The 26,904-nt window shown below is 41.1% G+C and overlaps 1 protein-coding gene across 4 annotated transcripts in view; it reads left to right on the plus strand.

Moving 5' to 3' along the window:
- XYLB (xylulokinase) overlaps positions 1-26,904 on the plus strand; it is a 303,038-nt gene that overhangs the window by 118,016 nt on the left and 158,118 nt on the right. For 3 of the 4 annotated variants that reach the window (XM_082258814.1, XM_082258813.1, XM_082258815.1), the window contains 2 exons: positions 194-267; positions 2,657-2,753. In XM_082258814.1, coding sequence (XP_082114940.1) covers positions 194-267; positions 2,657-2,753 — 171 coding nt within the window. Of the gene's footprint in view, positions 1-193; positions 268-2,656; positions 2,758-3,741; positions 3,874-26,904 lie in introns of those variants that run through there. The other variant, XM_082258816.1, reaches the window with a different exon arrangement.

Here is a 26,904-nt window from a genome sequence, read left to right on the forward strand (position 1 = left end):
AGCCAATCTGCTTCTAACTTTAGCTTGTTCAGTTAGGCTTTGACATCAAAACTTGGAAGCTGATTGGTTTCTAAGCAGAGCTGCACACTCCAGCTTTAGTAAATGCCCCATTGATAGATAGATATGCATATCTAACCATTCTTTCAATTAAAAAATGTTAATACTTTTAACTATATTGACATTTTCTTCCTAGGCTTTTATTTTGACGTCATGGAAATCACTCCACATGCAGTTGGTGTTCACAGGTTCAATGGGGAAAACCAAAAGGTAGGTCGCATTGTAAAATAAAAGAACATTAAAGGGAATCTGTGACCAAATAAAAATGTCCAATAGGCTTACATACTGTAGCTGGCACCTCCTGGTTCCTGCATGCATTTTTTGACTTTTCATTATTAAGCATTTTTGGATACCAGAAAAGTGATGGGATAATAGTTCGAAAGGCTTAGGTCAGGGACCACAGTTACTGATTGCTGTTTATTCATCACAGTGGTCCACCTTTCTGGGGTCTGGGGTGTTCTACAAGATTTAGGAAGGCATGTTCAAGCACCTGGAAGTAAAGATCACATTGTGTTAGTCACTGATATATATTTTCATTTTATTTATTTTATTTTTTATTTATTTCAGGTACTTATATAGCGCTGTCAATTTACTCAGCGCTTTACATATACATTGTACATTCACATCAGTCCCTGCCCTCAAGGAGCTTACAATCTAAGGTCCCTAACTCACATACATACACAGTAGGGACAATTTTTTTATACAGGATCCAATTAACCTACCAGCATGTCTTTGGAGTGTGCAAGGAAACCCACGCAGGCACAGGGAGAACATGCAAACTCCAGGCAGGTAGTGTCGTGGTTGGGATTCGAACCAGTGACCCTCTTGCTGCTACTACTCTTACTACACAGTGGTGTAGTGGTTTGGCTGCAAATCAACTTTGACTTTCTGTTGGTACCACCATTCCTGAAGCAGCCATAGTAATGATGCTCCTGGAAACTAAATTTACTGTTTTGATATCACCTTTTCCTTCTGTTGAAGAACAGCTATTTTTCTTGTACTACAGTCCTGTTTGAGGCTTGACATTCTGCTTTTTGTGCATTTCCCTCCTCTGAATTTAGTCCAGTTTCATTTTGGACAAAATGTTGTCCAGGAAAAAATAAATATCTGATTTGTGACTTCTTTGAGCAATAGCATAAAGATAACCCACCCACCATTCCTAGGTGTTCCCATAGCTGAAGTTACCATTTCCACCTGCAATATCACCTGTTGATATCTCTATTGCTGTGGAACATTGGAAAGATCATACATAAGTCTATTAATCTCGTCAACTAATGGATGCAGCAGGTCTTGGTATGGTTTACAAGAGTGCTTTAAAACTGAAGTAGTAGTAAGGATAGACATAAATAAACACAAGAATAAAGACGAGTTACAGAAAGGAAAGACCTGGGCTGTGTTGATAATTTATGCATTTACAGTTACAGCAATATATATGTGTACATATATCCAAGAAGAATAATACAGTTGCAAAATAAACGTGACGATACATAGCAGCATTGGTAGTTAAAAGGAATATCAAAACATATTCCAATACATGTGCACCATTAAGTAAAACATTCAGAATTATTGTGATCTGTATGAAAGAAAGTCATGAGGTAGAAGAAATCGCATAAATATACAAGATGGACACATAAGTAAAAATCTGCTTGGTCTATGGGGTTCAAGTTGCTGATAAGTTGGTAGACCACAGTACAGTAACCAATGGGTGGTGCATAGTCATGTTTCATAAGACATTATACTTTTTCAGGAAGGCATCTCCAAGGAAATAAAAACAGTAATACCCTAAAGAGCCACCAACAGTAGGGAAGTAGCCATCCTGTAGTTGATGGTTATGCAAATTTAGTTTGTCAATTTCCAGTGAGTAATATATCCAGCCAGACTAGATATTGTGAAATTGTTCTTGTTTATTTTTAGAGGTGAAAACCCACCTTTCAACCTTTTCATTACCCTTTCTACCTCTCACTGCCAATCTTGCAGTATAGGGAATTGGGTCTGTTTCCAAAATTTGGGTACAAGACTGCTAGCAACATTTAAAAGGTGCGGTGTGACACTATTTTTATACAACTTGAGGGAGGAAGGGGTGGCATGAAATAGATAGTGAAGAGTGGAGAATTGGATGGACTTAAGGGTAGTTTTCTGAATCAAGGGAGAAATTCCTTCCAAATTTTTTGAATTTTGGGACAGTGCTACCATAGGTGCAGGTATGTGCCTTCCTGGGTGTGTCCCTGCCAACATCTAGGATCCGCTCCAAGGAAGATTTTGGATAGCTGTGAATGTGTTTTTTTTTTTACCAGCAGGAGAAAAATTTGTAGCAAGACACCTAATCAGCTCAAAGACACTAAAGTCTTTGAGCTGATTAAGGATACCTGAGATAATCCTATAATTTTTTGCAATTGGCTTGGTGTAAATTCCCATTCACATAGAAACTAAGGGATCATCTGGGAATGGTTGGTTGGAAGGAATTTTTACGTTTGCATGTAGACTGTTTCAAAAGCTTGTCCTGCTCTTGGAAAATTCCTGTAACCATTTTCAGTTTAGCAGTCGAATATTGGGGATGTTAAAGATTGGAAAGATTACTTGTTACTAATTTTTTTTTTAGTTATTAGAATTCCCAAATGATGTGGAAATTCGAGCTCTTATCGAGGGACAGTTCATGGCTAAGAGGATCTATGCAGAAAGACTTGGGTATAAAATAAGTAAGTCAATTTCTTTTAAATACTTGCTATTTAGCCAACTGCCACGTATAAAGACACACCAGCAGCTGTTATGTGGAGGCAACAAATATTTAAAGCCAGCCAGACATTAACTGAGACAACTGTAAAGGTTCTATTCCAAAAAGATGCAAATTATCAAGTGCAGTAACCCAGAGCAGCCAATTAAAATTCACATTGCTAGTCACACCAGGACTCCTCGCTATGAATTATTGTTTTTAGAATTAAGCGCTCATTGCTAAATTAGCTCATTTTGTTTATCATTTGCATTGTTTAATTTGTTTTCTGATAGGGAAAATAATCCTTTGTGTGGCCAGTCTAAAAGAATGTAGCCTCATAATTCACTGAAATCTAGGAACATCAGTGGTACATAAGTCACCTAATGTACCAAACCTCACTTCCATTCAAATCTTGGCATTAATTATTCCACCAATTTGTGTTGCATTAAGGCAGCCCATTCAATTTTATATGGGCTCTAAATGAGTCTAAAGACACTAAAAAATGCACTTGCAAAATTTTGACCAACTCGCTGAACTACAACACACATTTATGTATTGTGGTTTTCTATAAAGGCCTGTGCGTTCAGGTCTATTTGCATTTACACTGAACTTCACATTTATGTGTTATGGTATGGATTTTATTGCACAACAGCAATGTAAAGGTGTGAAGAGTCCCTAAATTCATGAAAACTTGTAGACTAGCATAAATTCTAAATAGGAAGTTCAGCCAGCATTTATAATGAGTATGTATGGCTAACCCAAGGTACTGTATATAGTTACATACTAGAAACAATTTTTTTTAACTTTAAAATATATATATGGTACATATACAGTATAAACATAAATTGATTCTAACACAGTCAGGGATACAGTGCTTGAGGTTATCAGACTGCCTCTTTCACTAATAGGAAGACTTGTTTAATCTGCTGTTGTTGCTTCTCTCATGTTCCTCTTATGTTCCAGTGCCACAACAGTTTTTTCCATTATGGTCGATTTTCCTCAGCAACTTTCTCTGTTATCATGTTCTTCAACCACTGCATTGTATGTTATAAATGACCTAGTTATTGATCGTTGCTTTAAAAAAATGAAAATAATGGAACACTAGCCTGAAAAACAAGATATTGTCCTGCTCCTATGACTATTGTCCTGTGACTAGACAGCAGAGGAGACGCAGCAAATTGATAAGCTTACCTCTCTGTCACTCTGCTGTCTCCTCCAACCTGCACATTTCCTGTTAACATATAAGCACTGTAGAACAGATGATTTGCTCATTTTGCTGCTTCTTCTTCTCCCTATCTGAACTCTGTTTTGGGATTTTGGGGGCACTTAATGGGAGGGAGGGGCAAGGAGCAGCAACGAGGGACCCGAGAAGAGGAGGATCTGGGCTGCTCTGTGCACATAAGCTCTGTAGCACAGCTGATTTGCTCATTTTGCTGCTTCTTCCTCTCTCTGTCTGAACTCTGCTGTACAGGGACTGCAAAGTAAGGTCTTTTGGTGTTAAGTTCAAAAGTCAAAGGGTGACCTCTACCCTCATGCCACATCCCAAAACCTATAATGTATACAAAAGATGCAGAAACTAGTTCTGCAGTTGATGGACTTTACTGGCAGCAACATAGGATTGATGCAACTCTTTGTATAAAAATATCAAATGTTTTATTTATATACAACTTAAAAAGGAACGCTTTCACGTGACGTCAGAAGGGGGTGGTGCCACCGGGTGATGTAACTGGGTGTCCCTGCCCCTTTCCTTTAAAAGAGCTGTCATGGCTCAGGCGGCTCATTAGGTGGGAGGCGTGTGAAGAAGCGGGAGCGTGTTTTTTTTTTCTATTTTTCATGTGTGGCGGGCGACGTGATTGACAATGGATTTACATTGGGGGACACTATTTTTTTATTTTTTTTTTTATTTTTTTTTTTATTTTTTATTTTTTTGTTATTTAAAATTTTCAAATTTAACAAAACATAGGATATGGACATGCATGTACATAACATATATCGAAACAGCAATATGCGGTGGGGGTAGGGGGCAACACGTCCATTGCCGATAACTAGGGTAAGGGGGCAAGGAGTAGGGGGCGGGACCAATCTCCAAAACATAGAGTCCAACAATGGGGAATCAAGTGGGGGTTGCAATAGAGAGATCATGACGGTTCGGAAATATGAAGGAGTCAGGGGGAGAGTCCAAAACGTTATTGGCATATTTCGAAAAGACACTCCACTTGGCGTTGAAGGCCGCAATCGCACGTGGGGCCTTCGAGTCCATATTGAGGCAATCAATGGACTGGAGCGTGGTTAGCTCTGACCGAAGCATGGCTACATGGGGGGGGGAGGTGGCAATCCAATGTTTTAGTATCAAACGCCTTGCAATGAGTAGTGCGGTCAGGATCCAGAGGCGAGGTGGATTCGCTGCGGTGTCGGACCATTTCTGTAGACGCTTGTCCCAGTAGCCAAAGAGCAATAACATAGGATCCTTTGGTACGGTGACTGCGGCCACTGTGGTTATAAAGTTCAAGATTTGGTCCCAGAATGCAGAGATCGGGGCGCAGTCCCAAAATTTGTGGAAGAGTGAGGGGCGCTCCTTGCGACACATAGTGCATTTGTGGGCATCTTGGACAGTTTTGTCTGATAAGAAAGGAATGTGTGCTCTGTGGAATATTTTGAGCTGGGTTTCTTGCCACACCGAATTGGGAGTAAGAGCCAGGGTGGTCCGAAGACCGCTGATAATCTTGGGCAAAGTGTCATCAGCCGGGAAGACCTTGAGCCAGTTTGCTGCTGAAGAAGTGAAGGAAGCAGGTGGGCAGAGTCGGATAAGTGGTTTGTATATGTCAGAAATAGTATACTTGCCAGAGTCCAATAAAGTGTCAATGAGAGATAGCTTAATCCTGCCATCAGGTTTGGTGTGCGTGTCCCGGATGTAGTGACGGCATTGCGCCAGGTAAAAGGATTCTGAGGGGGGCAGAGTGAACAAGTCCATCATGTCAGCGTCAATTTTTTTATTTTTTAATAAAGGAGATCTGGGGGCCCCCTTGTTAAAGGGGGCTTTCAGATTCTGATAAGCCCCCCCACCCGCAGACCCCGACAACCACAGCCCAGGGTTGTCCGGAAGAGGCATCCCAAAGCACCCTTCCCATGGTGAGGGCAAGCGGCCTGGTATGGTTCAGGAGGGGGGCCTTTAGGCATTATTAAAATCACTGAAAAACTGTAAAAACGATTATTTAAAAAAAAATAAAAAATTGCATTGATACATAACCCCCAGGACAGTACCCAGGCCCCCATACACTTTTTATGGCAATAACTTGCATATAAGCCTTTAAAATTAGGACTTTTGGTTTTTCATGTTCGTGTCCCATAGACTTTAATAGAGTTTGTATGTTTGCTAGAACTTTTTCCCTGTTCGAGATGTTCTGGTGCGAACCAAACAGGGTTCCCAACATGTCATGCTTCAAAATTGCACACGCTTGTGGAATAGCGACAAACATTGGTACTTAAAATCTCCATAGGCGACACTTTAAAAATTTCTACAGGTTACAAGTTTAGAGTTAAAGAGAAGGTCTTGCTGCTTGCTGTGGGGGTACTCGTTGGAAGGGAGGGGCCAGTAGCAGGAACGAGGGACCCAAGAAGAGGATCCGGGCTGCTCTGTGCAAAACCAACTGTGCAGTGGAGGTAAGTACAACATGTTTGTTATTTTAAAAAAAACGAGACTTTACAATCACTTTAAATGTACACTGCAGAAATGTAGCTGTGCAGCTCAATGCACAAGAAGTACATTGCTGTTTTTAAGGAGGAACTCATTACCGATTTTTCAGAAAACTGCTAAGGCACAATTAACGTTTCTTTATATTCCATATAACAGAGCAAATTTTTACATTTTGGGTTTATGGCCACTCTAAGTGTTGTGATCTGTTGTGGAAGATTTCCTTCCTTCTAATATACATATCTAACACCACTACTGTATTCTGACTATTTTTGTACTGTTAAAGTAACTTCTTTCCTGACAGTAGAGGGCAATCTACCATTAGCAATATTTAGCAATGCGTTACAGCTATGCTGGGCAGGAAAGCTAGACATATGTAATACAATGCACAATCTCATTACATAATTTGTAGCTCTGTGCTTTGAAAATCTCTTACATTTGTAGTATGCTACTTGTGTTTGAATAAAAGTGATGTTATTACAGGCACTTCAGGTTTTATTGATTGCAAGGTGTAAAGCAGAATTTCTCAACCTGTGATACATGTATCCCAAGGAGAATTTATTACAGGTTTAAAGGGTACTCCTGCCTGTCAAACTAAATTAAATATAACGCTGTGAAAGTTTAATAAATTGCGTAGTCTTACATAAACGAACTGCATTAGCTAATTTAGTTATTTTTAAAGTATGAGGGATTGCTTCTAAAGCATACATACACTTCTTTGATGACTTTGGGCACACATTTACAGCATACTTAACATAAACCACACACACATAAAGGGTATTTGGTAAAAAATATTTTCTATAGAAGGGTACATACAAAGAATAATTGGTGACTCCCACTTTGCCTATTCCTCTGTTTATTCAAATTTGGCTCTGATGTATTCCATGACATTATATATATACATTTCCTTGGTAAGTGCCTAGGTCAGGGGTCTCCAAACTTTGGCCCTCCAGTTGTTCAGGAACTACAATTCCCATCATGTCTAGTCATGTCTGTGAATGTCAAAGTTTTACAATGCCTCATGGGATGTGTAGTTCCGCAACATCTGGAGGGCCGTAGTTTGAGGATCCCTGGCCTAGGTCATCTGCTGGCCTAAAGAGATTAATCCATCCTGTAAGAGTACCTGTGACTACATCAGGCCTCAAAATATAAGAATTCTCAGTGATCACCCGGTCAGTGCTTAAGCAAGGTTTTTAGGTCTCTAGAACCCACCTGCCAGGTGTCAACTCTAGTCAGTAAGCGGATGAGTGGACCCTGACCTGAGTATCCTTATCTGGTTGTCCAGACTTGTGATGATGCCTTGTTAATTTTTGCTATTTTGGTCAGGGGCTAAACCAAGACATTTGCAGTACATTGCCATTGAGTTGATTGGTTACATTTCTTAACCACTTGTCGACAGCCAGCAGTACATATACTGCAGCAGGTCGGTTCTGTCCCACGAAACTGCTTACCTCTACGTCATTTCGCGGGACCGCTAGCAGGGGCGCGCGCCCATTCACCACAGGGGTAGCGAATTCATAGGTCCGGCGGCTGAATTGCCGCCAGGCACCGGCGATCATTCCCCATGGAGACAGAACGGCGGTCTTTGTAAACATGGCAGACCGCTGTTCTGTCTGTAATGAACATGGATTCTGTGTTCCTCAAATTTAGAAACACAGGTCTCTGTGTTCATGCAGCAAGCCCATCCCCCTACAGTTAGAAAGCACCCCTAGGGACACATTTAACCCTTTGACCACCCCTGGTGTTAACCACTTCCTTGCCAGTGTTATTAGTACAGTAACAGTGCATATTTTTAGGTTCTACAATATGGAACCTAAACAGTGCATAGGTTCTACAATATGGAAGTGGGTTCCTTGCACACACACAGAGGAAATTATTACTGCAGACCCCGCAAGCAGTGTTTGATATTCTTTTCTCCTCGCTCTGTGTGGAATCAGTTACTTTGTTAGTATATGCAGCTTGCCTTTGTATCTTACTGTAATAACAGGGCATCTATTGCACCCCTCTTTATTGCTACATTTTATTGTACCCTCTCATTGTGCTACTGTATGCTTTATATAACCTTAAAAACTAATAAATTCTTTGTGAAACAACAAAAAAGTGGGAGGTGTTAGGGCTTGGTAATGAAGAAGAGGGAGTGCGGAAAGGGACAGGAGCAGAATGTATAAAGGAAGGTGGTTAGAGTGGTGAAGGAGGGGAGGAAAGGCGAGAAGAAAAGGGAGGGAGGGGGATAAAAATAAGAGGGGCAGGAATAAAGCTTGTGGGCATATTCCTCAGGTGGGCTTTGTACTTTATACTAATTATATTATTGATACATTTGTTAAACTAATTAAGCTTATTAACAGACATGTTCGTTGTGAATGCAAATTTGGAGAATATTGTTGTTATTCAGAGGTTTAGATGTATCTGAATCTCTAAACCACAATAGTAATGAATTTCAATGAATCCAAAATAAATTATAATGAAATTAACAAATTTGCAAACGCATGCATGCGTAAGCTGCAGGGCCACTTCACAGAATGTTTCTGGTTTTGTTATATATATATATATATATATATATATATATATATATATATATATATATATATATATATATGTAGCAGGATTCCCAGCCGTTTTGCTGGATATCGGTCCCCCTGGGCCACCGGGTGCAACAAAAGTATCCTTGTGCATGTTCATCCGAGTGTGAGCGCTGAGACAATGATCAGTCCAGTATCTTTGGGTTTTTAGGTTTATTTGAGAACTTGGATGGGAGAAGGGAATAAGTGGGATACTCCTTTGGCTCAACTATGCACAATGCTAAGGACAACTGAAAATGCTTCTTGGCGCTGACTTGAAGCTGGCTAAATGATGGTTAACGCTGGCTTGCTGCCTGTTAGCTCCAAACTGACCTTGGACTGCTTTCTCACTTAAAGAAGTCCTTTCTTTAACTCCCTAAGCACTGCTTGCTGAGGTAGCTACGTGTGCTGCCGCTGCGCTACTAAATACTTCAGGGCCCACACCGGCACACTCTTTCTCTCATTTATCTTCAGGGCTTCAACACTGGCACCCCCTTTCTCTAAACCTTCTCCTCAGTTTAGCGGGCTCCTCGATCCCCTTGACCTTCTGGATTGGTCCCCTCTCCTAGGCAGACCCCTGGGCAGTCTCAATTACTCACGATGCTGTTTTTCCCCAAAACTTCTGCCCAGCAGCTCCAGTTGGTCCACAGCACTCTGGATCCCTCTCTGCAGCCCAGCTCAACCTTCCTCTTCTAGGCCGACTGCTCAGGACACTCACACTTGCGCTGATAGGAAGAGAGACAGCCGTCACCCTCCGCCAAAGACACTGTGTCATGTGCTCCCCTCAGACTTATACCCTATCCCAGGATGCTTTGCAGCAAATTCTGCCTTCTGAGATGGATACAAACCCTGGTGTGCTATTGGTCAGGTTTCCTCCACTGTCCAATAAGAACCCTCATTGGATACAGTGGGGAGACTCCCCAGACTCAACAGACACCCTGGAAAGCACATGACAGCCTAACAAAACGATCAGGCCCTCCTGATATGCAGACAGGGCCACCCATATGCTTCTTCCTAGCACCTACTTAGGAGGGTGCTACATATATATATATATATATATATATATATATATATATATATATATATAGTGCCTTGCGAAAGTATTCGGCCCCCTTGAACTTTGCGATCTTTTGCCACATTTCAGGCTTCAAACATAAAGATATAAAACTGTAATTTTTTGTGAAGAATTTTTGTGAAGAATTAACAAGTGGGACATAATCATGAAGTGGAACGAACTTTATTGGATATTTCAAACTTTTTTAACAAATAAAAAACTGAAAAATTGGGCGTGCAAAATTATTCAGCCCCTTTACTTTCAGTGCAGCAAACTCTCTCCAGAAGTTCAGTGAGGATCTCTGAATGACCCAATGTTGACCTAAATGACTAATGATGATAAATAGTATCCACCTGTGTGTAATCAAGTCTCCGTATAAATGCACCTGCACTGTGATAGTCTCAGAGGTCCGTTTAAAGCGCAGAGAGCATCATGAAGAACAAGGAATACACCAGGCAGGTCCGAGATACTGTTGTGGAGAAGTTTAAAGCTGGATTTGGATACAAAAAGATTTCCCAAGCTTTAAACATCCCAAGGAGAACTGTGCAAGCGATAATATTGAAATGGAAGGAGTATCATACCACTTCAAATCTACGAAGACCTGGCCGTCCCTCTAAACTTTCAGCTCATACAAGGAGAAGACTGATCAGAGATGCAGCCAAGAGGCCCATGATCACTCTGGATGAACTGCAGAGATCTACAGCTGAGGTGGGAGACTTTGTCCATAGGACAACAATCAGTCGTATACTGCACAAATCTGGCCTTTATGGAAGAGTGGCAAGATGAAAGACATTTCTTAAAGATATCCATAAAAAGTGTCGTTTAAAGTTTGCCACAAACCACCTGGGAGACACCAAACATGTGGAAGAAGGTGCTCTGGTCAGATGAAACCAAAATCAAACTTTTTGGCAACAATGCAAAACGTTATGTTTGGCGTAAAAGCAACACAGCTCATCACCCTGAACACACCATCCCCACTGTCAAACATGGTGGTGGCAGCATCATGGTTTGGGCCTGCTTTTCTTCAGCAGGGACAGGGAAGATGGTTAAAATTGATGGGAAGATGGATGGAGCCAAATACAGGACCATTCTGGAAGAAAACCTGATGGAGTCTGCAAAAGACCTGAGACTGGGATGGAGATTTGTCTTCCAACAAGACAGTGATCCAAAACATAAAGCAAAATCTACAATGGAATGGTTCACAAATAAACATATCCCGGTGTTAGAATGGCCAAGTCAAAGTCCAGACCTGAATCCAATCTAGAATCTGTGGAAAGAACTGAAAACTGCTGTTCACAAACGCTCTCCATCCAACCTCACTGTGCTTGAGCTGTTTTGCAAGGAGGAATGGGCAAAAATTTCAGTCTCTCGATGTGCAAAACTGATAGAGACATACCCCAAGCGACTTACAGCTGTAATCGCAGCAAAAGGTGGCGCTACAAAGTATTAACTTAAGGGGGCTAAATAATTTTGCACGCCCAATTTTTCAGTTTATTATTTGTTAAAAAAGTTTGAAATATCCAATAAATTTCGTTCCACTTCATGATTGTGTCCCACTTGTTGTTGATTCTTCACAAAAAATTACAGTTTTATGTTTGAAGCCTGAAATGTGGCAAAAGGTCGCAAAGTTCAAGGGGGCCGAATACTTTCGCAAGGCACTGTATACACACATATCTATTTGCAGGTCTCTTTATATTGTGAAATTGCTGGCACCTCTGCAAAAACACCCTTGGAGACGGAGGCACTCCTTTTTTACAGGTGCAGGGCAAAGAGATCTGGCAGCAGTAGCAGCATTATTCAACATTTTTTCTGCACTGCTGGCTGCAGCCTCACACGGTCGGGGGCATAATGAGATCTGATCTCGTTCTTATGCTGGCCATACACTAGCCCAAAAATCGTTCAAAAGGCTGTCATTTGGTCCGTTTATTGTTTTTTTGTCCAGTTAAAGGGCACAAATAGAAAATCTGTTTTAACTTTTCAGAGCTGGAAAAATCGAAGAAACAGTTTGGAAAATTCTGCCGAACGAACGGTTAACGAAGGTTAATGTTTTTCTCGCCCGAACTGTGTGCACTAGGCATATGTGACAAACTGATTCATTTATGTCCATTGAACGATTTATCGTTCGAAATTCGGTCATTACATGATGGCACGATCGTCTGCTCTCACGGCCGATTTTTTGTTTTTCGAAAAAGAGTTTGAACGATTTTTTGGCTAGTGTACGGCCAGCTTTAGTCTCCAATTTTAGTGCCTTGGAACCCCCCCCCCCCCCTGCTTTGATGATCTGCATGCAAGAGAGATGTTCTGTGCTGTAAATTTCATGACTCTTCACATGGGAGGATAGCAGTCATTGGCTACCATGCACAACTGGACCAGGTTTTGCACTCTCTGGTTTTAGTAAATCCACCCCTGTGTGCCATGAACTTACACATACAACACTTACACCTGACGATTGTGTTTGTCTGTCAGCTGATGCCACTAAGACATATCCTGGGATGGTGCCGTTGGAATGTCCCGCAGCATAGCCCAGGCATTCATCCACGTGAAGAGTTCTATAGACACTGTGACGTTAGCCTATTTCTTGTAATAATGACAGCGATTTTACCACTATCTGAGATAGAAGGAAGATAATGCATAACATAATGCAAAAAGTGACATTCAGAATATACTACAGAAGTATAATGCTGCTAGGATTTGCTGCAGCAGAATTTTGACAAGTCATTGATTGTACTGGCACCTTTCTATATCCTGGTTCTTTAATTTATAGAACATTTTTCAGAAACAGGTTCTTCATAAAGGTAAACTTAGACTTTCTGCTTTCTACTTATTACATTGCCAGTTCACTGAGGGATTGTAATTGTTTGGAATTGGCTTGAAGAAAACCCCTTGGACAAATAACAAACAGCTGTGTTTATGAAAATTCTCTAAAAAGTATCTGGTTTGCCCATGGCATCCAATCAGATTCCTGCTGTCAATATTGTTAAATATGTTAGAGTATGGAGAGGAAGCTGTTTGGTTGCTATGGTTACCCAGGTACATCTATTTTATGAAATTTCACAGAGTGCCCAACGGCATGTTCCGTTTTTTTTTTTTATTATTTGTCTATTAATATTTTCTTTTAACTCATATATCTTACTAGTTTTTATATCCTTTTTGTTGTGCCAAAATAAAGATATATACTGTATATACCTGTAGAAGGCCTATAAAAAAATTGATTGATGTATGTCTATATTGTGCTGTATTCATTTACTATGAAAATGGCAAATGTTTAGAAGTGATGGCACCAGTCAATTTTACATGAGTATGATAAATACAGTGTATGATACCTAGATCTTCTTTTGAAACATGACAAATCCACTTGTTGGGTGGAGAGTGGCACATGTGACGTATTCTGGCCAGCACAAGGGTAGATCTGTCCTTGGAACACACATTATACAATTGCTGTACCTGCATCACCACATCATGGAAACAAAAACAACCACCCGCAGTACAGGTTTGGTTTTCCAAGATAAATAATTCCAAAACAATAAAGGAACGAACGTCAGCTGTAGGGGCCTGTTCACACCAGCAGGTGCGAGTCATTGTCCGGCTGATGTTGCGTAACGGTGATCTTATGTGTTGTTACAAGACATCACTGTGCTTTTTTTTTTCCTTTTTTTTTTAAAACTGCGTTGAAATGTTACAAAATGACAATTCAACTCTATGAAAAATAGTGTTAGGGCTCTTTCACACGGTCCCCCTCCGTAGGCGGATCCGTGCTGCTCAGCGGGGATCGATCCACGATCCCCGCTGAGCCGGCGGATGACAGCTCCGTCTCCGCTTGCAGTGCGGAGAGGGAGGTGTCAGAGCCCCCGCTGCTCTTTATGGGGAATCGGATGAGAGCGGACCGCCTCTCCGCTCTCATCCGATCCCATCCGATCTGATCCCCAGGACGGATGGAAAATAGGGTTTCCATCCGTCCGGATTTCACGGACAGGATCGGATGCGGATGGCAGCGGGTGTCAGCGGACATGTCTCCGCTGACATCTGCTGCTCCATAGGGCTGAATGGGGCATCCGATCAGATCCGCCTAAAAAACTGACAGGCGGATCTGATCGGACCGCCCGTGTGAATGAGCCCTTAGGCTTCTTTCATATAGGCGGTGTGCCCAACAGAGTCCGTTCTGCTCAGTGGGTGATCAATCCCCGCTGTGCAGGCGGATGACAGCTCCATCTCCGCTTTGTGTGCAGAGACAGAGCTGTCAGAGCCTCGCTCTCCTCTATGGGGAGATCGGATGAGAATGGACCACCTGTCCGTTCTCATCCGATCCTATCCGATCCGATCCTCCAGATGGATGGAAAATAGGGTTTCCATCCTTACGGATTTCACAGACAGGATTGGATCGGATTGCAGCGGGTGTCAGCGGAGACACCACTGACATCCACCGCTCCATAGGGCTGCATGGAGCATCCGATCCAGTCTGACTTCACTTTGCAAAGTGAAGCTAAGCTCTGGAGGGAGTGCCCTTGCAGTGCACAGTATATTTGCCTTTAGTGAATCAACCTCATACTGTAGCATTACTACTAGATCTATTTTGTAGGCTCTTCAAAATGTATGATTCACAGTAAGAATCTAGGCTGGTGCCCCTTGGATATTCTACCTTGTGATCTCTCACCTGGTCGTCTACAACCTTTCACAGTTTTCCAACTGTAATAGTATAGTCATTAGTTACATGTATTCTCTCCCTGTTAGATCGGAAGGGTGACATTAAGGAGACTATTTATAAAAAGAAATAGACTGTATAAATGTGACAAACATTTGCACAGCCGTAAAGAAGAATAACCTTCAAGTGGACATAATGTGGTAGATTCCTGAGATTCTTCAGTTAGGAAAAATACAGCATTATTGCCACTAGAAGGCACTGACAATCATAGGAAATAATTTTATTTGACAAAATACATACATTTTTCATTGTGGTTATGCAATGTTTGTCACATTCATAAAGCATTTTTTTTTTTAATAAATAGACCTGTCTGAGCTAAACCACTGAAAAAAAAATATCACATAACAAAGGTTTTGCCAGCAAAACATGAAAGAAAACGAAAGGCTTTGTAAATTGACAGTACCTAATTATTAGCCCTGAGCTTAGATGGGAGACATATCAGGCAGCAAGAGGACCTAACAGCGTGGCTGACATTTCTGCGTTGACAGTTAGAGAATATAACTTAATTCATATTTTTAAACTTTCCTTTTCATGAATGCTTCCATAAAAGAAACCCAGCGGCAGTTTTAAAGAGAACCTGTCATGTTCCTTTAACCACTTTACCACTAGAGCATTTTGCTGTCTTACGTCTGGGCCACTTTTTGCGATTCTGCACTGTGCGACTTTAACTGACAATTGCGCGGTCGTGCGACGCCATACCCAAACGAAACTTACGTCCTTTTTTTCCCACAAACAGAGCTTTCTTTTGGTGGTATTTGATCACCTATGCGATTTTTACTTTTTGCGTTATAAACAAAAAAAGAGCGTAAATTTGGAAAAAAATAACAATATTTTTCAAATTTTTTTATATGAAATTCCCCCCCCCCCCCAAAAAAAATGTAAAAATCAAAATTTTTTTAAATTTTTGGCCAATTTGTTTTCTGCTACCTGTGTTTGGTAAAAGAAAGTCACAATAAGAGGATTTTGATTGGTTTGCGCAAAAGTTATTGCGTTTACCAACTAAGAGAAAGATTTCTGTCATTTTTGGTGTTTTTTTTTTTTAACGAGTAATGGCGGCGATCTGCGATTTTTTTGCGGGACTGCGACATTGTGGCGGACAGATCGGACCCTTGACTGACATTTTTGACACTTTTGGGGGTACCAGTGACATTACTGCAGTAATCAGTGCTATATATATGCACTGTTACTGTAAAAAGTACACTGGCAGGGAAGGGGTTAATTTTATTGGAGAGGGAGGGGTTAATGTATGCCTGGTGCTTACTGACGTGTGTGGGGGGAGGTGACTGAGTGAGTCTGGGACAGATCGCATGTTCAGCTATGCTGAACCCTGCAATCTGACCCTGCCTGTCACTTAGGAGGTCCGCCCGCTTGTGTTTACACAAGCAGGCGGATCTCCACACTAGATTCCCCGACGATCGGGGAAGAGCAGCGGTGATCGCCGCTACTCCTCCCCTGGCTCGACTCCCGCTGTGATTGAATACAGCGGGAGCGAGCCTCCGGCGGCGCGCGCGCCACCGAGAAAGGCCAGAAAGGCCAGACGATAACGAACCACTTTGCCGCAATAGTGCTCAAGTGAGCAGGCGGCAAGTGGTTAAAAAATAAAGTTTCTGGTCCTAGGAGTAGAGGCTAAAACAGGTACAAAATTGTTCTGATGTCTTGAACAACAACCAACTAGCTGTCAAAAATATCTGCTCTCATGTTTGAGGATCGTCTCAGAGAGCTGGTCCTATACAAAAAATATTTGCATGGGGCTGATTTACTAAAACTTGAGAGTGCAAAATCTGGTGCAGCAGAGTTGCATGATAGTCAATCTTAAAAGTTGATAGCCAACTTCTAACTTCAGCTTGTTCAATTAAGCTTTACCAAAAAAACTGGAAGCTGATTGGTTTCTATGCAGAACTGTACCAGATTTTTGCACTTTTAGTAAACCATCCCCTTTGTATTCTTCAGTTTCTTAAAGATAGTCACAATTTGGCTTAAACAAGAATCTATGTATGTACTTGTACGTGCTTATTTGTGAACGGTTGTGAGATTTGCCCCTTATTTATCTTAAATTACTCTTTCTGTGCTTTACCTTTGAGTTGATTTGTTGACAGGAGAGTGCCAACCATATTTAGAGTTACAGTTCAAAGTCGGTTTGGCAGCCAAATAAAATGAGCAAGCTTCTTTCAGGGGTTGCAGAGAATTCCCCCTTTATCAGGGCTATGCGTTGTTAAGTGAGATAAATCTGGACTGGATAAGGGCTGTGAATATATATAAAAAAATCATTGTGTAACTATACAGTTGTTGTTCTGGCAGATGCATTGACAGCAAACAGTACTGTATGTGAGATCAGACAGTTGACAAAAGCAGCAAATGTGAGGCTTCAGGTGACCTTTCACCTTATGGCCATGTTTTGTAACCTTTATTTTGGGGAACTACAAGGGGCAGTGGCTGGAACCTGGAAACACTGGCCATTTATCATGTATACTGAATAGACTGATTATTTAAGCAGGTCTCTCTTGCACCTCCTCTCCATAACTCCTGAAGTTGGAAATAGAGTGTGAGGGCACAGGGTGGCATGAGCGTCATGTGTTGTAGGCTGTACTGGATCCATGCAGAAGCAAGATGAGAAGAGCTGGACACAGCAGAACTCTGGACAATGCTTGGAAACAAGGACAAGTTGACACCGGGACAGGTGACAATATCAGAATCCAAGGAATAAAATAGGGTCAGCAACACTTGGGCAGCATGGCAGCAGAAATTGCAGGCAATACAAAGCCCAGGAAGCAACCCGGGGCCAGGATCAGCCAGGAAGAAATGTATATATAGGCTGCTGGGTGCAAAACCCAATGCTGGGCGTTCACACTAATTCCTGTGCACTGTCCAGCTGTGGTACGTCCAGTGTTTCCCATGTGCTTGGAAGTGTGGGCAGCGTAGTGCACATGTGAATAGGTTTGTACCGTGTTCTTCCTTCTGCAAGGAAGTTGGCCTTCCTTACGCCATTCTTATGTTGTAACCTTTGGGTAACCTTTACTATTAACATTACTTTAAGGTGATGTATTAGAAATGGATAAATGACCAAATGATTAACTTATAATTATAATTATAACTTGCTGTTTACTAAATAGGTGCAGTTAGAAGTAATAAAGGAAAGCAGATTCAGGATGGCAAAAAGCACACACTGCAGAATAATGAAAGACGGCCAAACATTGACTTTTCATAGCAGTGTCTTTGTGGCTTAATTGCGATCATCCTATTTGACGGTGTTCCCCTCCAGGGTACCTCTGATAACACAGGTGGACTGCTGGAGGGATCCAAGGCCCACGGATAAAGTGCCACCTCACCCCACAGTAGCTGTGTCTTTTGGAGAAGCCGCATGCTATTATGCTCTGGCCTGGCTGTGGAGGTCTGATCAACAGGCTTCATATCACTTGCCCAGCTAGTGAAACAAATTACATGTGGCTTCCCTGAGCTGCTTAGGGAGGGAGACAGAGAAAAGTGTCTTCCCTGGGCTTGCCCAGGAACCTATTGAGTTGAGGGAAAAAGAGTTAAAGGGGCCTGCACCTGCATCTCAACATGGTGAGTAAATGGGCACTCTATTGGATAAATATAACTAATGCTTCTTGTACTAGCAATGGGAGGGAAACACAGTTCAGGATCTGACCTTACGATTTTGTGTTCTCTTTCTATGTCTCTCTACCACTCCAAAATAATAGTGCAATTTATAATTACATAATAGGCAAAATAGTGGCTGCTGTTGAACATTTTATTCCTAGTTCAAATCTGTCCCTCTGCCCCATTATGTCATGCTGAAGAGGAAGAATGATCCGACACAGGTCCTGATGAAGAAGATACATACTCTTACACACGTCTGAATGTTAGAAACATGAGGAACTCAGAAACTGAATTTTCACAGAATTTATTTTATTTTTTTTTAGTTTCACTGGCTTTATGTGATATGACCACTTTAGATATAAAAAGGACCTAGCGCTATTCCTTCTTTAAAGTCCTTTTTCAATCAACACATGGAACTTATGTAGCACTGCCCCCTTGAGGACTGCTGGATATTACACTTTTGGGTCCCCCTGGGTTACCGTTAGCAACACTGGCATTCACAATTTAACACTTTACTTCTTGGCTCAGTCAATGATCAGTCCAGGGGTTTGTAGTTTTTGGTGTTTATTTTAAATAGGGATGGGAGAAGGGAATAGTGGGATACTCCAAATTAACTATGCACAAAGTTGGCAGGACATCTATCTGTGGATACAGCCAGGCTGTTGATCCACCTTGCCACTTAGGTGGATTTAGGGTTAAGTCTCTATCCAGATATCTCCCCCTCAGTCAGTTTTTCTGGACCTCTGGGTTCAGCTCCTTTCCTCTGGCCCTCAGGACAACCTCCTGATGCCATGTGCCACTGCCACAGATGAGGAGGCAGCTGCCACCCTCCCTCCGGGTCTCTGCTCACCAGCCAAAGACCCCACAGCACATGTGCTCCTGGCTTTTATACAGTATCCCAGAATGCACCAAGACAGCCTGTCTCTACCAGTCACCAGGACTGTATCAAAGCCTATGTATCCATTGGTCAGGTTTCCTCCCACTGTCCAACATGCCTCCCTATTGGACCAGTGTGAAACACTCCTCTAGACTCAATGAATCACAAACTGAGCACACTGAGCAGACCTCACTCACAGATCCTGCTCTCTACTAGACAGAAAGCAATATACAAGCCTGATTGCAAAAAAGTTGGGACACTGTACAAATGGTGAATAAGGTGAATAAAAACAGAATGCAATGATGTGGAAGTTTAAAATTTCAAAATTGTATTCAGAGTACAACATAGATGACATATCAAATGTTTAAACTGAGAATGTATCATTTTAAGGGAAAAATAAGTTGATTTTAAATTTCATGGCATCAACACATCTCAAAAAATTGGAAAAAAAGGCCATGTTTACCACTGTGTGGCATCCCCTCTTCTTTTTATAACAATCTGCAAACATCTGGGGACTGAGGAGACAAGTTGCTCAAGTTTATGAATAGGAATGTTGTCCCATTCTTGTCTAATACAGGCTTCTAGTTGCTTAACTGTCTTATGTCCAAATGTTTTCTGTGGGTGAAAGATCTGGACTGCAGGCTGGCCATTTCAGTACCCGGATCCTTCTTCTACGCAGCCATGATGTTGTAATTGAGGCAGTATGTGGTCTGGCATTGTCATGTTGGAAAATGCAAGGTCTTCCCTGAAAGAGACGACATCTGGATGGGAGCATGTGTTGTTATAGAATTTGGATATACCTTTCAGCATTGATGGTGCCTTTCCAGATGTGTAAGCTGCCCATGCCACACACACTCATGCAACCCCATACCATCAGAGATGCAGGCTTCTGAACTGAGCGCTGATAACAACTTGGGTTGTCCTTGTCCTTTTTAGTCCGGATGACATGGCGTCCCAGTTTTGCAATAAGAACTTCAAATTTTGATTTGTCTGACCACAGAACAGTTTTCCACTTTGCCACAGTCCATTTTAAATGAGCCTTGGCAGAAAACGCCTGCACTTCTGGATCATGTTTAGATATGGCTTCTTTTTTGGCCTATAGAGTTTTGGCTGGCAACGCTGAATGGCACAGTGGATTGTGTTCACCGACAATGTTTTCTGGAAGTATTCCTGAGCCCATGATTTCCATTAAAGTAGCATTCCTGTATGTGATGCAGTGCCGTCTAAGTGCCCGAAGATCACGGGCATCCAGAATGGTTTTCCGGCCTTGATCCTTAGGCACAGAGATTGTTCCAGATTCTCTGAATCTTTGGATGACGTTATGCACTGTAGATGATGATAACTTCAAACTCTTTACAATTCTTCTCTGAAAAACTCCTTTCTGATATTGCTCCACTATTTTTCGCCGCAGCATTGGGGGAATTGGTGATCCTCTGCCTATCTTGACTTCTGGGAGACACTGCCACTCTGAGAGACTCTTTTTATACCCAATCATGTTGCCAATTGACTTAAAAAGTTGCAAATTGGTCCTCCAGCTGTTCCTTATATGTACATTTAACTTTTCCGACCTCTTGATGCTACCTGTCCTAACTTTTTTGGAATGTGTAGCTCTCATGATATCCAAAATGAGCCAATATTTGGCATGATATTCCAAAATGTCTCACTTTCAACATTTGATATAATATCTATATTATATTGTGAATAAAATATAGGTTTATGAGATTTGTAAATTAGTCTATTCCTTTTTTACTCACAATTTGTAGAGTGTCCCAACTTTTTTGCAATTGGGTTGTAGATTTGCCTGCTGCTCCTCTGATAGGCAGACAGAGCCAAAAACGATTCTCTCTCACTAGCACATACTTAGGAGGGTGCTACACTTAGAAAAGAAAATAATGGAGGTTAGAAGTGTTGTCGGGTTTTATTTTTAGTTTGTGACCTCATTGGGGAGATTTTCTCTCACATTCTACCTGGGTGCCACCAAGGCAAGGCTATTAAATCCATGTGTAAGCAATATGCTGACCAAGGTGGTCATACTGCTGTAGTGGCAGTCCCTCATTTTAGTGAGTTTGCATTTTGTACATTGGTGATGGGAGATCACTGAAGCACTTTTGAGAATATATACATTACTTTTGGTATAATCAGTTTGCACATCTTGATTGGACCTTTTCTTTTATTGCTTTAGTAAGACAGTAAATCTTAACACTCACATCTAAAAAGCTGCTGTTGACCGGAATCGAGCAGCAGCGTGACGTCAGCACCAAAATCTTTGCCTGACGGGTTTAATCTATAAGGACGGTATTAAGCCCCTTTCAGATGTGAGTGTTAAGCGTTAACTGTCTGTTACACTGTTTATTTACACTTTTACATTAAAAATACTACACTATTGGAATCTTCTTCTGGTTCTCTGCTGAGCTTTATTTATTCAGTGGTGGAAGTCCCTGAGGAGTCATCCTGGGAATTCCTATGCTCCATAAATCCATGTGTAAGCAATATGCTGACCAAGGTGATCATACTGCTGTAGTGGCAGTCCCTCATTTTAGTGAGTTTGCATTTTGTACATTGGTGATGGAAGATCACTGAAGCACTTTTGAGAATATATACATTACTTTTGGTATCATCAGTTTGCACATCTTGTTTGGACCTTTTTCTTTTATTGCTTTAATTTTGGACTTTAATAGCACACATATGTGATTTGTTTTAAGGTGCTGCATTTTACACTTTTTTATATAGTTGAATACATACAATTTTTTTATTTTTCCTTTCCGCATAGTACAAGAAAACCTCCAATCATATACAGTGTTTTGTAGCAGCCCAGTTACATGTGTCAGCAAGCTTCTGCAATCCTTGACAGCTTAGACATCACAATATACTCACTTATTTTTCTTGCCTGACATGTTGAAAAAGTATCTTTACTGCCAATTGCCTTCCGTATTTAGTCAGCAAACAAATATTTAAACAGCATTAATTCTCATCAAGATGTTGAGAAACATTTCATTACTTGACAACCGCAGCCTGCAGCTGCCCAGAAACATCATGGCTTCCAGTCACAACTGTCTTATGTAAGATAGACACCAAGCAGGCAGCATGGGACTTACAAGCTCCGGTGAGCAGCAGAAAATGAGAAAGAGAGAGCATGAATGCCTTGTTATAGTTAAAGAGCAAGGTTGTGTTTCATGTTCTTATGTCTGAAGGTGTATTCTAATCTAACATGAGCATTTTGCATTTAACTGACTCAGGAGACACAGACTACCTGCTAAAGGCCTGTCATTTTTATTTTAGCATCGATCTTCTGGGTCTCATTGCTCTGCTATCTAAATCCCTAGGGTTGCTGGTATCCAGCCCACCGTTTTGTTATGCTGGTCAGTTCACTGCCTGGGTGCACACATTGTATTAAGGACCACACTTGGCAGAGGTCCCTTGGTGCCACAGAGTGACTACACATTTATTTTAAAATGTATGCAACAAAAACGTCTGCTTTTAATGTTATTGTTAGAAACAGTATATATATATATATAAAGGTTGTGTTTGGTGGCTAGCTGAATTATATATTGGATTGCATTTGAAAGGTTTTTGCCCCACTCAGTCATCTTTCTACTCAGGGCTGGGACAAGGGGTGGGCGGGTTGCCCTGGGTTCAATGGCTTACTGGGTGTAGGATCCTCTAAGCTTGCACATCATAAATGGGGGAGGGGGTTGCAGATTGGCATCTTTGCCCTGGGCGCTGGATGACCTTGTCCTGACACTGTTCCCACTACTGGTTATAAATTTGAATGGCTGGCGCTTCCTGATGTTGTGTTTGGGATAATCATATACTGTAGTTGTTGCAGTACATCTTTAGAGGATGGGGCTACTATAACTGCTTTCCATTTGCAGATTGATAATTACATGTCTAAATTTTGGTGGTCACATTGATAAGAGTAGTACCAGACTTTGTAGAGGTGTCTTGGTGCCGCAGAGTCCCTCTATACTTATTTGAAAATAGATAAGACAAAAACCTCTGTTTTGATTTGTATTATTTAAAAGTTCAAATGTGGTTTTCTGTGCTGGTTAGCTGGAATTTTTGGAACTGTTTCAACTGGTTCCATCGCCAGCACCTTTTTCTCTTAACCTACTGCAGCTTCACTCACTGACATTAACCGCTTCCGGACCGCCCGCTGCCGATTTGCTGCGGCAGGCCGGCCTTCCTGCCCGAAACGACGTGGGTGTACGTTGGCTGCGTGCCTGCAGCTAGGGGGCAAAAGCGAGTCACTTAGGCAGCGGGGATTCCGATGCACGGGGCAGGCGGCTCTGACTGCCACTTGACACCCACGATCGTTTCCCGCTGTGAGAGAAGAACGGTCAGCTGTTGTAAACACAGCTGAACGTTCTTCTCTCTGAAATGATCACAGAGCTCCTGTGATCCTTCTATATAGGATTACAGGTCTCTGTGATCATTTCACAAGCCCCGTCCCCCATACAGTTAGAAACCCGCCCCTAGGTACACATTTAACCCTTTGATTGCCCACAGTGTTAACTCCTTCCCTGCCAGTGTCATTATTACAGTAACAGTGCATATTTTTAGCACTAATTACTGTAGTAAAGTCACTGGTCCCCCCGAAAGTGTCAAAAATGTCAGTTAGGGGTCCAATCTGTCCGCCGCAATGTCACGCTAAAAATCGCGGATCGCCGCCATTACTAGCAAAAAAAAAAAAAACAATAAAATGACATAAATCTTTCCCGTAGTTAGTAGACGCGATAACTTTTGTGCAAACCAATCAAAATACGCCTTTTGCGATTTTTTTTTTACCAAAAATATGTAGCAGAAAACAAATTGGCCTAAAATGTTAAAAATTTTAGATTTTTAAATTTTTTTTTGGGAATGTTATATAGCAGAAAGTGAAAAATATTTTTTTTTTCAGAATTGTCACTCTTTTTTTGTTTATAGCGCAAAAAATAAAAATCGCAGAGGCTATCAAATATCACCAAAAGAAATCTCTATTTGTGGGAAAAAAAGGACATCAATTTTATTGGGGTACAGCATCGCACGACTGCGCAATTGTCCATTAAATTAATGCAGTGCCGAATCGCAAAATATGGCCTGGTCATTAAGGGGGCAAATCTTCTGGTCCAGAAGTGGTTAAAGCATTTGATTGAGGTCTCAGAATCTGTGACAAGAGGCTGCAGTGCTAGTCAGAAACCCTGTGTGGAGATTGCTAAAACTGGCTGCACTAGATTTTGCAAACCTGAAATTAAAGGCCAGATGCCTAGACATTTGCTCTATTTTACTAATAGGAGTAGTAATTCACTTACTCATTTTACTAGTTCCTTTTCTTCTCCTTGAGTTACTAAAAGTATATGTGAATCCTCTCCTTTTAAAACAACCCATTCAGTTTAAAACAGAAATGCAAAGCAAAATGTTTGTGTGTGTATATATATATACAGTATCTCACAAAAGTGAGTACACCCCTCACATTTTTGGTAAATATTATATTATATCTTTTCATGTGACAACTCTGAAGAAATGACACTTTGCTACAATGTAAAGTAGTGAGTGTACAGCTTATATAACAGTGTAAATTTGCTGTCCCCTCAAAATAACTCAACATACAGCAATGAATGCCTAAACTGCTGATAAAGATGATGCACTGGCCAAGCATGTCTCCAGACCTAAACCCTATTGAGCATCTGTGGGTCATCCTCAAACGGAAGGTGGAGGAGCGCAAGGTCTCTAACATCCACCAGCTCCTTGATGTCGTAATGGAGGAGTGGAATAGGACTCCAGTGGTAACCTGTGAAGCTCTGGTAAACTCCATGCCCAAGAGGGTGATGGGGAAAAGGGAACAGCCATTTTATTTACCAAACCTTTATTTATGATTATCAAATATGTATTTATGATTAAGCAGATCTATTGGATGTATATGTTGTGAGAAGTCATATTGTATAACAGCTGTTGTGTTCAAAAGCCATTTACACCTCTAGCTGTTAGATTGCTATCTTGACCTTTGAAGACCTGTTTAGCCTACAAGCCTTGGAAGTGACATGTTAATGAATATCCGCATATCAAAGAATGTCACCAAAGACTTAATTGGGACTTGAAAAGAATTTAGTTAGCTAGGTGCCCCCCATTTCAGAATGTATAAATTGTAATACAAGTCCTTAGGAAGTTAGAGCAATGTTTATCAAACCAACAGAATGTAATGTAACTGAATTGCTCTCCAAACATGTCTGTACCTACATGTTTGTTTAAATAATTTCATTTTCAATTTGGCTTCAACAGTCAAAATGTTACTGAAACCCATCAGTTTTGATGTTTCCCCTACAAGGGTTAAGGCAGTGCTGGAAAATAATGGTGGCCACACAAAATATTGATACCTTGGGCCCAATTTGGACATTTTAACTTAGGGGTGTACTCACTTTTGTTGCCAGGGGTTTAGACATTAATGGCTTTTAAAGCATTAAATGAAAAAATATATATTTAAAGCATTAAATGAAAATATATATATTTAACAAATCCAAGCTTTAGGTGAGGATACCTGTCCAATTATTACTAACGTACTGCAAGTATGGAACGCACTTTAAATGGCCATTTAACTCCCCTCTAATGTCCCGAAAACAAAATATCTCATAAATCTGCCAGGTATTATTTTGTAAGACAACTCCCAGGGCATGGTGGGCAAAAAGCTGATGTTGGCAAACTTGCAAAAAAATGGGACACATGGCAGCTATGCTTTATTTTAGATGCAGAGAAGAACAGCTAAATTAATAAGGGGCATAGAGGACCTCAGTTATAAGAAAAAACTTTTTAACTGAGCTGGAATTTTTTTTCAGATGAGAAGAGGCAATAAAAGAGAGAGAGGTGGTCAGCATATATGAATGATCTGTATGGAAAATTCAGTGGCAAGCTGTTTAGCTAAAAGGTTGCTGCAAAAGATATGAGGGCACATACTGAGACTGGAAGGAAAAGATTTTATCACCAGCTGAGAAAATAGTTCTTTGCTGTACGATTTATGACACTGTTGAATTGTTCTCCACAAGAACTGACTCTAGTGTGCATAGCTATGAAATGAGTTAGAAACTTTCTAAAGAACAAAATATAAAGTGTTTACCTTTATATAAATCAATATTCATAACCAGGGATCTACCTTTTTTCTGATCTTTACAGTTCTAGGCAATTGTAAGGGCCCATTCAGATCTGTTTGGTCCTCTGTGCTACATTAAAGCTTTACTTAATCCAGGACCTTGCATTCACTATATCTGGTCTCCCACCATACACAGAAAACGGAAATGCAATTAATTTAGTAAACATGAACTGCTAAATACCTTTTCTCATCAGCAAAATATAGCAGTCTTGTGACTTCTATCAGTGTCTAGTTAATGCTTGTAGGAGGAGCTTTCATTCTACTTTGACTGCCCTATGAGGCTGCATGACTCCTGTCCTGACCCTCTCTCTGGGCAGTGCATCCTCCTAAGAAAAAAAAAAACCTCTCTAGCAATACACACCAAACTGAGCATGTGCAGAGCACCCCTAAGGCTCTATACTATTAGGAGATGGATTGAGGACTGTGGAAGAAGGGGAGGATGAAAGAAGACAGTATCAAACAGCCTTTTTACACAATTCAGAGGATTAACCCCTTAACTTCCACAGTGAGTTTAACAAACATACATTACTGCATATACAAACTA

This window comes from Pelophylax lessonae (genome assembly GCF_965119305.1).
Source record: "Pelophylax lessonae genome assembly, chromosome: 5".
In the NCBI taxonomy this organism is placed as follows: Eukaryota; Metazoa; Chordata; class Amphibia; order Anura; family Ranidae; genus Pelophylax; species Pelophylax lessonae.